Below are 14528 nucleotides of genomic sequence, written 5' to 3' on the forward strand. Positions count from 1 at the left end.
GGGAACCCACCTGCAGATATGTTTTGGCCAGTTTTGCTGCGGGCTCCCCCTGCCACTTTTAGTACTTTCTTTCTGCTCTGATCTGCCTGCCACCAACCTTTACTCTTTCCCCTTTGCTTCTGGTGCCCCTGTGATAGCTCACTGTTGGGTCTCACAGATGGGAACCCAAACCAAACCACTGTCTGCAGAGCAAGGCTGCAGCTTCCAGGGGGTCTGAGGCCATGCCCTACGCTGTCCGTGTTCCTGACTGTGCCTCACACAGAGCCCGGCGTGTCTATTTGCTGAATCAGGGAAAAGGAGGGACATGGAACACTTCACCGCCCCCTCCCTGGTGCCTGTCGGTCTCCCTCACACTGGACTATTGCGTAGGAGTCCGCCTGATTGGTCCTAGGTGCCCCATCACCCCTGCCCATGGCCATACCATTGCTTAATCTCCATGGGGCCTGGGTTATATACTTCAACTCATAAGAAAACATCAGTGGTTCTTACTTCCCAAGGGGAAAGCCAAGTGTTTCCTTCATTTTCTCATTCAACTAATACATCAGTGTCAGAGACTATTTTTGTTGGAGACACTAACAGTGAACAAAACACAGTCTTGGTTCTTGAAAGCTGACGCTCGACCACAGGGAGATATGATAAATTGATCTGCAATAGATACCATTGAGAGTGATCCGTGCAAAGAGAAGTAGAACTAGGGAGGCGAGAACAGTGACAGAGGGAGGTGGTGGTGGCCAGGAAGTGGCCCTGGTGAGGGACAAGGAAGTAAAGATCTGAGTGAAGTGAGAGGGTGAGGCATGCACAGATCTGGAAGAAGAAGAGTGATGCCAGCAGGTACAAAGGCCCTGAGATAGTCATGACGGAACTAGAGGTGGCTGGTGGGGGCTGAGTGGAGAAGGGAAGGGAGTGTGATGGAAGGAAGATGAGAGTGTCATGGGGCAAGATCACATAGGGCCGCACAGGCCACAGGGAGGACTTGGAAATGTATTCTGAATGAGGTGGGGAGGGTTTTGAGCATAGCAGTTCCCTAGGCTGCTTTATGATTTCAGATGCTTTCTGGCTGCTGTGAGGAGACATAGAGTAGAGGAGGGGCCACGAGAGAGTAATTGGGAGGCTGTTGCAATCTGAGTTGAGTGATGACAGTGCCTTGTGCCTGCCAGGGTGGTGGAGGTTGTGAGAAGCGATCAGATCTAGTTGTAATTTGCAGGATTTGCTGGTGGATGTGTTGTACGGTTGAGCATGAGCAAGAGAGTGGAGTCAGGGATGGTGCCACTGTTTTTGGCTGAGTGACCAGAAAAATGAAGTTGTCCTTTACTGAAATGGGGAGGATAACATTTTGGAGGTGTGCATTGAAAGGTCTGGTTTGGACATACGAAGTTTGATATTCTTACTAGATAACTAGAGGCCCAGTGCACAAATTCGTGCACAGGTGGGGTCTGGCCAGCCCACCTCAATCGGGGCCGTTAGGTCTGGGCTGGCTTGGGGGAGGGACCGTGGGCGGTTGGCCAGCATGCCTCGCCCCCATTAGGGGGAGATGGGTGGGGCCAGCCAGGGGGAGGGGCTGGGGCGGTTGGCCGGCTGCCCCGCCCCCTGGTCCAACTCCTAGTTGAACTCCAGGTTGAGGGGACAATTTACATATTAGCCTTTTATTATATAGGATAAGTTAATTTTATATTGCTGTTTGTAGCAAATGATCACAGGTTTAAAACAACACATTTTCTAACAGTCCTGCTGGTCAGATGTCCAATGCCGGTCTCACTGGGCTAAATCAGTTGGCAGGGCCGTGTTCTTTTCTGGAGGCTCTCCGGGAGAACTGTTTCCTGGCCATTTCTGGATTCTAGAGGCTTCCCCCTGTCTCTGGCTTGTGGCCCCTTCCTCCATCTTCACAGCCAGCAATGTTGCATCTCTCTGACCATACTTCCGTTACATCGCTTTCCACTACCAGGGAAGAGTCCCCTCTCCTTTCAGGGATGCACGTGATTGTAACGGCTCCATCTGGGTAACCCAGGAGACACTCCCCACCTCAAGGCCCTGAGCTGAATTACGTCTGTAAAGACTCTCGTGTCTGCAAAGTACCATGTCCACAGGTTGCAGGGACTAGGACAGCTCTGTTCCTCTATCCGCCACAGATAGCTCAGGGGGAGATGACGAGTAGGCGGCTGGAGACACAAAGCCGGAGTTCAAGAGAGAAGGCTGACCTTGAGCTATAAATGTAGAAGTCATAACTCAGAGTGTAAGTGGTTTAAAGCCCTGGTATCAGATGGGCTCCCCAGGGGAACGAGTCTAGTCATAAGGTCAAACCACGTACCGTCTGGCCTCAGCCAGACTTCCCTGATCGTCCCATTGCTCCTTCTGTCGGGATGTCCCCCCTTCTCCTGCTGCCCTAAGTGCTGCTCTGTGGGGAGACCCAGCCCAGAGTCTGTCTCTGTGCAGGCCTCTTGGGTCACCCAGGCATGACCTTCCTTCTGTCCTTGTTTGACTTTGCATTGTGTGTCCTTTCAGTTTTTATTTTAATTTTTAAATGTCAGCCTTATTGATATGTAATTCACATGACATATAATTAACCCATTTGAAGTGTACAATTCCATGGATTTTAGCATATTCACAGATACGTTCCACCACCACCATTTTAGACTATTTTCATCACCTCCAAAAGGAACCCCATACCTTTAGCTACCACCCCCTATTCCACCCATCCTCCCAGCCCCTGCCAACCACTCACCTCCTTTCTGTCCCTATAGATTTGCCTGTTGGGGATGTCTCATATAAGTGGAATCATATACATTGGTCTTTTGTGATTGGCTGTCCTTTTAACTTTAAATCTGGATTTTGTCCTTGCACTCTCTGGTTTTCACCATTTTTCTTTAATCAGTCATTCCTCAATTTTTATTATTTTTTTATTGAGCACCCATTAGAAAAGACCAGCAATTGTATCGGGATTCTAGAAAACCCAAACTAGGCAGGATTCCTGTCACCAAGGAGTTCTGATTCAGGTAAGCTGACAAACCCGGGGCCACCACTGTCCCCAGGATTCTTTCTTCCGGACCCTGGAGGTGACTTCTAAGTCCAGTCTCCCCAGAGCCTCAAGTAGCCAGCTCAGATCACCAGTGTTCTCTCCCAAAGGGACCTGATGTTCCTGCTCCTATTGGGAAGCAGACATGTGGGCGCATCAGTGCAGTTCGATAGGTGCCAGGTCGGGCGTGCACAGAGTGTTTAGGGTTCTTTGTGAGGATGGAGGTGCCTTCCCTGCCCACTGTGGTTGAACTGTCTCAGATGATGAGATGGGACTCACCGATTCCACCTGGGGCTGGGAGAAAGAAAGATCCGGGCACTCAACTCAGGGTTGTTGAATGCAGAAACCCTGTCTCAAACATCCTTATATTCTTTTTTTAAATGTATTTTTATTGATTTCAGAGAGGAAGGGAGAGGGAGAGAGAGAGAGAGAGAATCATCAATGCTGAAAGAGAATCATTGACCGGCCGCCTCCTGAGCGCCCCCTACTGGGGATCGAGCCCGCAACCCGGGTATGTGCCCTTGACTGGAATTGAACCAGCAATGTGTCAGTCCACAGGCCGACACTCTATCCACTGAGCCAAACCATCTAGGCCATCCATATATTCTAATACTGAATGTGGTGCTTTGCTAATTGGGGGCATCCGAGGCGGCTGGGGTGATGGGAACGCTCACAGACCTGGGGCCTGCTCTCCACTCAACACACCCTATGTCTTTTTTTTTTTTTTATCAGCTTAGCCTTTTTATTTTTTTAATTTTTTTAATATTTTGTTTTATTGCTTAAAGTATTACAAAGAGTATTACATATGTCTCCTCCCCCCCCCCTTGATATTCCCCTGGCCTCCCCTACCCCCCAGTGTCTTGTGTCCATTGGTTATGCTTATATGCATGCATATAAGTCCTTCGGTTGATCTCTTAACTCCCCCTCCCACCCCCCAACCTCCCCGGCCTTCCTGCTGTAGTTTGACAGTCTGTTTAATGCTGCTCTGCCTCTGTATCTATTTTTGTTCATTAGTTTATAATTGTCTTTATTATCCATAAATGAGTGAGATCATGTGGTATTTTTCTTTCATTGACTGGCTTATTTCACTTAGCATAATGCTCTCCAGTTCCATCCATGCTGCTGCAAATGGTAAGAATTCCTTCTTTTTTACAGCAGCATAGAATTCCATTGTGTAGATGTACCACAGTTTTCTAATCCATTCATCTGCTGATGGGAGCGCACCCTATGTCTTAACCTTTTGCTTTTCCTCTTACCAGTGGCCAGGAAGGCTAGCATGGGTCTCAAATGAGTTCCTTCCCTACCTTTCCCGGGCCTTCTAGAGCAGCGGTCACCAACCTTTTGGACCTCACGGGCCACCAGTGGTCCACGGACCACCGGTTGGCGACCGCTGCTCTAGGGAACGTGGCCACGTGGGTGGCAGGCCCCCTGCTCCTGTCACTCCAGACCGTAGCTGGTCTTCTGGGGCTGGTTGATGGCCTGCCTCTCTGATTCACCGTCCTTGCTGCTTGTGTTTGTCTCTTGTGGTTCCTGGATCTGCTGTGCACTTGACTGAGACTTTCTTGGACATTTCTGTGTGACCCTCCTGGTGGAGCCCCAGATCCAGGACCTGGAGGTCAGGGCTATGGCCTATTTGGGGGCCCTGGACCTTTTGCAGGCCCAGAGCCCTGAGTGTCCTCACTGCTGGGGGGCCTGGGAAAGGAGCGTGGGCTGCATCATACAGCTTCCAGTGCTGCTGGAAGGAGGGGCCCAGGAGGAGGTGGCGGGCGCTTGAGCAGTGGCTTCTAGATCCACAAGCCCACGGGTACCACCACGTGCCCAGTGCGAAAGCCAGAGGCCACAGAGCAGTGCGTTTGCTAGGCATTTCCTCTGAGCTGTGGGTGGTTCCGCCTCCGTTTCACAGATGAGGACCCTGGGCCTGACGGGCGGGAGGTAGTGCATGCAGCATTTACACTCAGGGCTGCTTCTGCACCGAAGCTCGGAGCTCGCCCTTTATGCTTCGATGCCTCCCAGGGCTCCGGGGTTGTGTGCTGCTGTTTTTGTGGCCTCTTTCTTTTCCTATCGTGACTTTGATCCCTGTGCTAACAAGCTTCCTGCGAGTTTGGAAATATGACCCATGCTGCACGTGCGACACCCAGGGCTGTGGCGACCCTGCCCCTCAACCCCGCCCAGCTTCGCTCTCAGGAAGTCCCACCCAGCCCTGGCCAGGCCGGTAACTCAGTGCTGGATGTGGTTTGCCGGTGCTAGACTTCGATGCCACACAGCTAGACTCAGCTGTGTGGCTTGTGGCCTCTCGGTTCCTGCATGTGGGTGGCCGGGACTCTCGCTGGGCTGCGTCAGAAGCCACCACTGCATCTGCTGCTGCTGCTTGCTTGTACTTTTTGGTCCTTTCTTTAGATTGTCTTTGTTCCTTCCCAGTTCCTCTCTTTGTTGCTTTCATTGGGTTTCCAAGCAGATAATGTGGAAATGAGAAAAGGGCTGATGCTGCCACCTCCTCTGAATGCTCCCCTGGAATGTTTTGAAAGGAGCCCTGACGGGTAGGATTATTCCCGACTGTCTTGGCTGATGCTGTCCTTCTGCCTTCCAGGGCGTGCTTTACTGAAACTTCACCCTCTCTGCAGGTCGGCCCCTTGGCTCAGGAGGAGCCTCTGTCCTTCCAGTCTATGAGAGCCAAGTGTGGCAAGTGTGTGTGTATGTGTGGTTAGAGCAAGACAGCAGCGCCGCCCCTGGGAGGCAGCCGAAGGATTGTGATGTCAGTGGCCACCAACTCACATCTCCAAAATGGCAGCTGGGACCATGCTGTGTGGACATGCCTGTGCTCGAACCTCTTAAGGATGAGAGACAACGTCTCCGTCGCCCCCCGCCCCCAAACAGTGGCCTCATTGTACCTACCTCCAAGATAAAGTCCCCTAAATAGGGTGGTGGCCTTCAGTGCACAGTTGGCCACCCGGCTTTGGACGTGGCTCCACACAGAATAGAAGGATGTTTGAGACAGAAGATATTACACGTCACAGCTGCCCTGCATCAGGGCTAGGGTGCATCCGCTGGACTAGACACACCATCCGAAGACATGTGTCCGACCACAAGCTCTTTGGTATGATTTCTGACCAGAAGAGAGCATCATCCAGTCAACTGAGAGGCCCTCCGCCCAGCACGGATGGTCTCCTCTGGGGGAATTAGAGGCAGGCGCTAAAGAGACTGTTCCAGAGGAGACACCCGCCTGTGCTAGCGTGGGAAGGACAGTAGGTCATCAGGAGCAGCCACTTTTCCATTCCTGTAAAAAAACATTTTGTGTGCGTGTGTCCTCAGGGGAAATGGTTTTCCCCAGCACGTGTGAGAGAGGGCCCTGCACTTGATAGTCATGCGATAACCATTTCTTCCTGGGGGATGAGGGACAAAAATGCCAAGTGGAATTCACCGGACTGTGGGCCATCTTTGTGCACTCCAAGCTGGGCAGATGTCATTGACTTGGGTACAAAGCTAGACTGGGTCTTCGAGTGCAGCTACACCAGTGTTCGTGACCTTGGACTGTGAGAGGGGACTTCTTAGGATGTAAAATATTACTAATAAGAAGATACACTATGAGGATCAAGGAATGATTGTGATACTTTGGTTAAATATGCTGTGAATATTGAAATGAAAAAGAAAATGACTAGAGGGAAAAGGGACTAAATCCTTGGTTTTATGGATTCCATAAATGTCATCAATGACAGGAATACCATTATCGTTAGAACCCCCCAAAAATTGGTTCAGTAGTTGGTCCCTGGGCACCTGTACCTGCTAGACCAGAGGTGGGGAACATCTACCCTGTGGCCTGTATAAGGTCCGTGAAATCATTTGATCTGGCCCTGCCAAGGCATTAGGGGCAAGTTAATTAAATGTGTGACCAAATATAGCAGGCTCATTTTTAAGTTGATAACTTTGTATGGCCCGCGAATGATGTTATAGATACCCAAATGCCCTTGGCAGAAAAAAGGTTCCCCATCCCTGTCTGAGACACTCAGACCCCTTGCTTCTCTTCCAACAGTCACCATGTTTCTTTATTCTTCTCCTTGGTCTGTCACTTACCTATTCTTCCCATCTCTCCGGCCCCCTAGCCCGTATCCATGTTTCAACTTCACATTTCTCTTTTTCTAGAACCTTTCATTTTCTGGCAAACCAACTTCTATTGACTCTTATCCCCCAGGAAACAGAAGCAGACTTGCCCTGGTGGCCATTCCTGCATGTGATTGCATGTTCTGTGTAGTTGTGGGATGAGAAGTAAGTTACATAGGATGACACACATTCCCTGGTTACTCCTTTGCCTGGGCTGCTGTTTGTCATGACGTTTCACTCATTTGAGTACATCGAGGGTGGTGCTTTGGGTCTTCTCCATCCTCACCTTTCTGTGGTCCTCAGAATACTAGATTTCCTTCTTGACATGGCTGGGTTTCCCCCATTTCCCCATAAAGACATTATCTGCACAATGTTTGCTTTTTGTCCTTCAATATCAAGGCTCTTTGGTATGACTCAGTTCGCCCCATGCCTCCGTGCCAAGGTAGCAGTATGCAGGGAGAGATGCCAGGCTTTAAAATGATGGAGCTGCAGTGTGCTCGCTGCCGGAGGAGAGTTGGATGTTCTTGCCCTCGCTGGCTGTGTTTTCTGTCCTGGCTCAGGTGGACTTTCAGGATAGTGACAGATCAGTTGAATTCCGTGAGTTTTGTTTTTCTGATGACGCTTATTGACTTGGGCAGAAGACCACACTGTAGGAGCCCACTTAATCCGTGTAGACCCCTGGCACCTGTATGTCTGTGATGTAATGACTCTGGCACGGCCTTGCTCCCTGTTCAACAGGAAAAGGGCTTCTTCAAAGGTTGGTTATGCCACCACACAGGCCTCTCCCAAAATGGTTCAAATCTGAGGATTCAGCCCTTGGAGTTAAGACCCTAGGTTAATAGGCATTTATAAATCAAGAGGACGTTAGTAGGTCAAACTGCTTATATTGGCTCCACTTCTCTGAGCACCAGGTTTTAGTTAAGAAAGAAGAGAAGGTCATTGTGGAGAAAGAAGAAAGGGTTGGATGTGCGCTGTCTGAGAAAAGGAAAATAGGAGTGAGGCTCAGGAAAGGGGAGTAGATTTGAGGAGCAGGGGGTTGGGGGGTTGAGGGGGTGGAGTGAGGCCTGCGGTAAGGAAATGAATGGACTCTGAAGATAAATGTCTGTTTCCTGGTTTTTCTTGGAACTGACCCAGACTGTAGTTAAATTACATGTGTGTGTTGAATAAAATAGATTGGAATGCCAGTCTTGCTTGGAATTTACATTTGTATTGAAAAAATCAGGTTTTTGTTAAAGAGATGAGAGCAGTGTGTCCCCTACACTGGTGTCCCCCTGGAGAAGACTGTTGTGGAACACAAGTCACACTTTTGCTTCTGGTTTGGGCCTCACCATAGTCACATGGGTGTGCTGCCCCCTACTGGATGAGAAGTGGAGGTGTGGTTAAGGGCAGGGGTGGCGCATCCGCAGATGCTGAGACTGTCTGATTGGACCGCTTCCTACCATAAGAGTCTCTCCCTCTTACATGATCTCAGACCCTTTGGTTCTTGAGAGGCCCAGAGGTCAGCCCAGGGCCAGACACGCTTCTAAGAATCCAAGATCAGCAGGGATCCCCTCTCTCCAGAAAAATGCCCAGACATACAATTTTTATATAAAACATCAAGGGCTGTGATAGATATCTTAAGGAGTGTCCGTAGGGCCCAGATTAAGAGCCCTTGTTCTGGGGCACAGGTCACTCTAAGCTACCGAGGAGTGGTCCCCAAACCCCAGCCTGCCATGTGGCCTTTTGCTCTTCCTCACATTTCTTGTCCTTACCCATGTTTGCTAATAGGCATGACGAGTCACTTGATTTTTGTAGCCCCGAGTTGTTCACGTGGTAGAAATACTGAGTCATAATTTTTGTTTTTATTAAGAACCTCATTATTCCAAAGCCTGCTTCTCTTTCAAACACATTTTAATTTCATTTTATCTTCAAGTTTGGCTACATTTTTATGGCTGAGCTGGCTCATTTGCAAAGATCTCTGGGGGATGGGGTATTTAAAGATTCTTCTTAAGTCTTATGAAGTTTCTCAGCATTAGAAAACCATTTCTCATTTTCAGTTTCTTCTGAGATAGAGAAACACTGTTCTGCCACCTTTGACCACCTCGAGGCAGCTGTCATCACTTTACAAGCAGAAATCCATAGGGACCACAGGGTGTGGGCATGCGGGGGCCCGGACAGAAGCAGAGCTCTGGGAGAGGGAGGGTGAGAGCGTGGGCCTGATATGGAGAACAGACCGAGAGCCAGTGCCCATTAGCGCTGTTTTGGATTTCACATCAGAGTAGCAGAATCAACAAACCTTGACCCCAAAAGGGAAGAAGGCTTTCTGTCTTTAAAACTCCTTCCAAGCTTGGCTCTAAACTGTCCATTTCTTTTATTATTATTATTATTATTATTATTATTATTATTATTAATTTCAGAGAGAGGAGGGGAGAGGGAGAGAGGGATAGAAACATCAATGATGAGAATCACTGATCAGCTGCCTCCTGCACGCCCCCTACTGGGGACCGAGCCTGCAACCCAGGCATGTGCCTTGACTGGAAATCAAACTGTGACCTCCTGGTTCATAAGTTGACACTCAACCACTGAGCCACATGGGCTGGGCCAAGCCTTCCATTTCTTGCAGTGCTTGCTCTCAGGTGCTTTGTGGGTGTTGACATATTTACGTTGCCAGTAGACACCTTTCTAAATGAGCCCCACAGTTCTATCTACGCCTATGCAATGCCTTCAATTTGGACCCAAAACAGAGGGTGGTCTCACCTTCCTGCAAAGGACTGAGTTCCAGTGAGGGTGGGATTGTGGGTATCATCTAAGACAGCGGTCGCCAACCTTTCAGACCTCACGGACCACCAGTGGTCCATGGACCACCGGTTGGCGACCACTGATCTAAGATGTTCACGAACAATGTGGTGAATGAAACCAGCTGCTTCTTTTTTTTTTAAGCCCCTGATTATTTACTTGAGGTTGGGCAGGAGGATTTTTTGCAAACCATCCTATAAGAGAAAGGGCAAGCTCTCAGAAGCGGTGGGAGACAGAACTATTGCTGGATCTGTGTTTCAGCTTAGGGCACTGCTTGCTGAGGATCTGAGCCAAGGAGGCAGATGTGTGTCAGGCTCCCCTCAGCCTTTCTTCCTTGGCAGGACTTCAGGGCCCCAGGAGCTCTGGCCCCAAGTCACCTGGAGTGAGCCAGTTTCTGGGGCCCGTGTACCAGCCTTCATTCTCTCTGCTGGAGCCAGTGTCTCTGAGAGTCATCATCAGACACAGAGGAAACGTGTTGTTGCGTGTGGTGGGAAGAGCTGGAGAGGCTCGTGTGCACGTTCATGCATGTTCTTAGTATCACGGGTCTTGCTAAAGGCTTCCTTGGTTACTGGAATGGGGGACGAGCTGGGTTTAATTTTCAAGTCAGGCAGACAGCAGGAGGAGGTGAGCACGTAGCGCTGAGTGGGGCAGGGAGTGGGCAGGATGGCGAGTTCTCTGTGTACCGGCTTGTGGGCAAACGGGAAATCACATTTTCAGAAGAAAGGATCATTCTTTGCTTCAGAAACCTTACGGCTGCCTCACTTGAGCTATTGATTTGTTTAGCTTGCAATCAGTACTTTGTGAAAACAACTAATTTCAAGCAGGAATAATTGCTCTCAAAATGTAGCTACCTTTGTTGTCGAGATGTTTAAGGACTTTGCACGCCACCCCCACCCCCTTGGGTGCATGACGGTGCCTTGATTTGTTTGTGATTGTCCGTTTTCCTCCCAAAGCAAGATGCCCAGGCATCGCCCTCTCCTCCCCCAGCTGCCCTGGGTTGAGGGGAGGTCTGTTGATACAAATTACCGCCTACCAGGTCACCACAAAGAAGTAGCAACTGCCTGGCTGGCATAGCACAGTGGTTGAGCATGGACTATGAACCAGGAGATCACAGTTTGATTCCCGGTCAGGGTACATGCCCGGGTTGCAGGCTCATCCCGTGTGTGGGGCGAGCAGGAGGCAGCCGATAGATAATTCTCTCTCATCATTGATGTTTCTCTCTCTCCCTCTCCCTCTCCCTTCCTCTCTGAAATCAATAAAAAATATATTTTTTAAAAAAGTAGCATCAGCAGCACGTTTGCCACTGAAAGGATTGTGTCTGAGTTCTCTGACTTCCCAGCATGGAATCAGGGCAGCCCGGAGCCCCCAGATATCCCTCTGGTTAGTCTCCTCTGAACCAGGATGGAGCCCGGCGCCCTCAGTATATTCTGGCAAAGGCACTTGCCGATGATGTCACACATTGCGATGAGGCCAGAACCAGGCACTCGATGGAGGAAAAAGCCCCCTGGGCATCACTGAGGCTGCCCCGCTGTCAGCCCAGAAGTGGGGTTACTCAGAGAAGACTTGGAAAATTTTAATTTCAAATTTTAAAAATGCCTGCCCTGGGGCAGGGGGAGTACCGTGTTTCCTCTGGAGTGCTGGTAAGGAAGGGCCAGCACGAGTCTGTTCGGCCAGACAATTGCAACCACCTCGATCACTGAGACCACCTTTGCGGATTGGAAGTGCCATTAAATAAAATGAGATAGTTCTGTCCAGTGAGGTTTATAAATCGTTCGTTTTTGCATGGACATTTGGGCAAGTCTGTATGCTTTTATATGTAATGCCTTTGCGCCCTGCATTGCTGTATGCTGACTTCACTGTGTCTGACCAGTCATTAGGAACGGTTGTATAATGTTGTATGCAGTGTTTTTGTTTACATGAAAACAAGTACCATAAGAACATAGATAAGTGTGCAGTGGTTACTTTTTTCAACAGAATTCTGCAGACAGCTTGACATGGTCGCCAGAGTGCTTGGTTCTTGGGTATTGAAAACTTTGTGCTCAGTCATTCCCTTTTGCACATTTTGTTTATTAACTTGCCTGTTGTTGTGTTGTTTTTTTATGTCCCTGGAAAAATGGAACCGAGTAATTGAACTAATAAACTTGCATGAGGAAAGCAGAATTTGGTGGCCAGCATGTATCTCAGCATTCTTATAAAGCCTCAGAATTGGTCTTGACATTTTCATTTTTGCCTCCCTCCCTAGATGAATGCCAATTCACTTTTCACACTTGCTGTTGTAATATTAATTGATGTAAAACAGTTGAGGGTAAATTTTCTCATAAAATAAGGTAATTTCAGCCCATCCCTGGGGTATCAGACCTTTTCTTAAACATAGAAAAAATTATATTAGATATAAAGTGTCCTGGGTTGTACAAGTTAATAAGAGAATATTGTTTGGGAATGGCCAAGGTTAAGGGGGCTCATTCCTGAATGTTACAGTTTCTTAAAGGGCAGGGATCTTTCTTGTCAGGGGAAGTCCTTCGGCCAGAAGGCTCACTCATAAGAGGTGATGGGGAGATCAGAGGGCATGTGCAGTAGCTAAGGATGGCCTGCATCCCCAAAAGGGTCATCCTCCACCCTATGGCCAATAGGACTGGCTTATAGAGAGAGACTTCCTGGGTCAGAACCGGGCTCCCTCTGTCATTGCCAAGCATATGGGTTCGAGTGCTGTGCTGCTCACTTCCACTGGAACCGCTGGTGATTTTTATTGATGATCTTTTTGTAGCCGAACTCAGGCCCTGAATTGGTTTTGTCCGAAGATGAAAAAAGTGACACTGAAGATAAGGAAGAGGCAGAACTGGGCGTCATGGAGGATCAGCGCAGTGTAATTCTTCATCTCATCTCGCAGCTCAAACTCGGAATGGATTTGACCAAGGTAGGTCGGCGTGTCCCACTGGGTTCGTGGCCGGTGGTTTGGGTGCCATCTCTCAGTCTTCCCGGCTCATCATCTTTTCCTTGTGGGGAGACTGGGAAAGCCGAGGGGACGAGCTCAGAGTTGCAGCCAAGTGTGGCTATTCCAGGAATAACTGGAAAGGAGATTCATGCTCATCCTCAGAGCGTGCGCCTTGCCATTTGCTTCCTTGCTGGAGCTGTGACTCTACAGGGCAGGGGAGCGCCAGAAAAGGCCTAGGACAGTGATTCCCAAAGTGGGCGCTACCGCCCCCTGGTGGGCGCTGCAGCGATCCAGGTGGGCAGTGATGGCCACAGGTGCATTTGTTTTAACTTTTTTTGTATTACCTTTCTATTCTGAGTTCAAGAAATAGTTTCATAATTTCAAACTTCAATGTTTCTAATTTACACCTTTCTTTACTATATTTTACGAAAAAGGTAGAAACATTAATACATATATCTTTCTGTTTAATTGCTATTAAAATTTTTAAAAAAATTAATTTCCAGGGGACGCTGAGTAATATTTTTTCTGGAAAGGGGGCGGTAGGCCAAATAAGTTTGGGAACCACTGGCCTACGAGATGATAAGGAAACTTCAGGAGAGGATACTCTTGTTTCCTGCTGTGTCCTAGAGAAGGTGAAAGACGGCCTATGGAGATAGATACGACTCAGTGGCCACAGGGAGAAGCCAGGAGGGAGGAAAACAGTGGAGCCAGAGCGAGGCCATTGTGCACACCAAGGTGTGACCTGCTGCTGCTGTCACTCACTTTCACAGCTTAGCTAGTCCCCAGAAGGCAACCTTGTTGGTGATCCAATCTCATTGTCCACGTGCAGAGAAACAAACCCGCTGGTTGGTGCAGGTGCAGCTAACTCTTCCTGGCAGTGGATTACCTACCCTTTATTTTGTCAGGTTGGGTTTTTGTGTGTGTTTCCCCGGGTTTCCTTAAAGGATTACACAGGTCCATCTCGGAGGGTGGTCTTGACTTCTCTTTGTTTGCTTATTTGCACTGGGTAGGTTTGCCAGGCTGAGGACAGGGTGCTGTATTATGTAGGTAATTCTCAAGGTTATGAAGTTAACGGATGTTTCTTTGGAGAAAATCGCACCCGCTCTGGGCCTTCCTTGGCAGAGGCCTGTGGTTCCCCCTGATGGGAAGGGACTGTCCCTCTTTTCTTAGGGCCCTGCCTGAAGTTCCTTCTAGATGGATGCAGCTGTAAATGTAATTAATCGTTCTCTGAGTCCCGAGTGTAGATCTTCTCTCTTTTTCCCGTTCCCCAAAGTAGTTCATTGTCTTAATTATGTTAATGGGAGAAAAGGCAGCCCTTATTGATGGCTCCATAAATCTGCAGCACTGATTCTAGCCATTTGGACGCCATCATCTGTACAGCTGGGCCATCACTCATCGCTCCGTTGGAGGCAGACAGCCCAATTAGTACTCACCAATTCCTGGCTCGATCTCCGGTGTCCCCCGCCCAAGAAACGGATGATTAAGTGACTTATTTGCGAAGGCAGATCGTATGAGAGAGAGAAATCTGCTTTAATGAAAAGTGTGATATCTTGCCCGGCGCGTTCAAGGTGCTGGTTTTGAAAGGCACCTGTCTGGTGTTCTGCACAAACACCATCAGAACATACCAAGAAGAGATGAAAGGGGAAGCAGTCACCCCACTCCCAGCCCATCCGCTCCATCTCCCCAGGTATTCTGCTTTTCCCATCTCAGATAAAG

The 14528-nt window shown here is 49.0% G+C and overlaps 1 protein-coding gene across 4 annotated transcripts in view; it reads left to right on the forward strand.

Annotated features, from left to right (window-relative positions):
• The window catches only part of OSBPL10 (oxysterol binding protein like 10), a 210927-nt gene that overhangs the window by 178235 nt on the left and 18164 nt on the right, over positions 1 to 14528 (forward strand). For all 4 annotated transcript variants that reach the window (XM_023752952.1, XM_023752953.1, XM_006087580.3 and 1 more), the window contains one exon: positions 12645 to 12794. In XM_023752952.1, coding sequence (XP_023608720.1) covers positions 12645 to 12794 — 150 coding nt within the window. The remainder of the gene's footprint in view (positions 1 to 12644; positions 12795 to 14528) is intronic.

Source organism: Myotis lucifugus, unplaced genomic scaffold (genome assembly GCF_000147115.1).
Source record: "Myotis lucifugus unplaced genomic scaffold, Myoluc2.0 scaffold_39, whole genome shotgun sequence".
In the NCBI taxonomy this organism is placed as follows: domain Eukaryota; kingdom Metazoa; phylum Chordata; class Mammalia; order Chiroptera; family Vespertilionidae; genus Myotis; species Myotis lucifugus.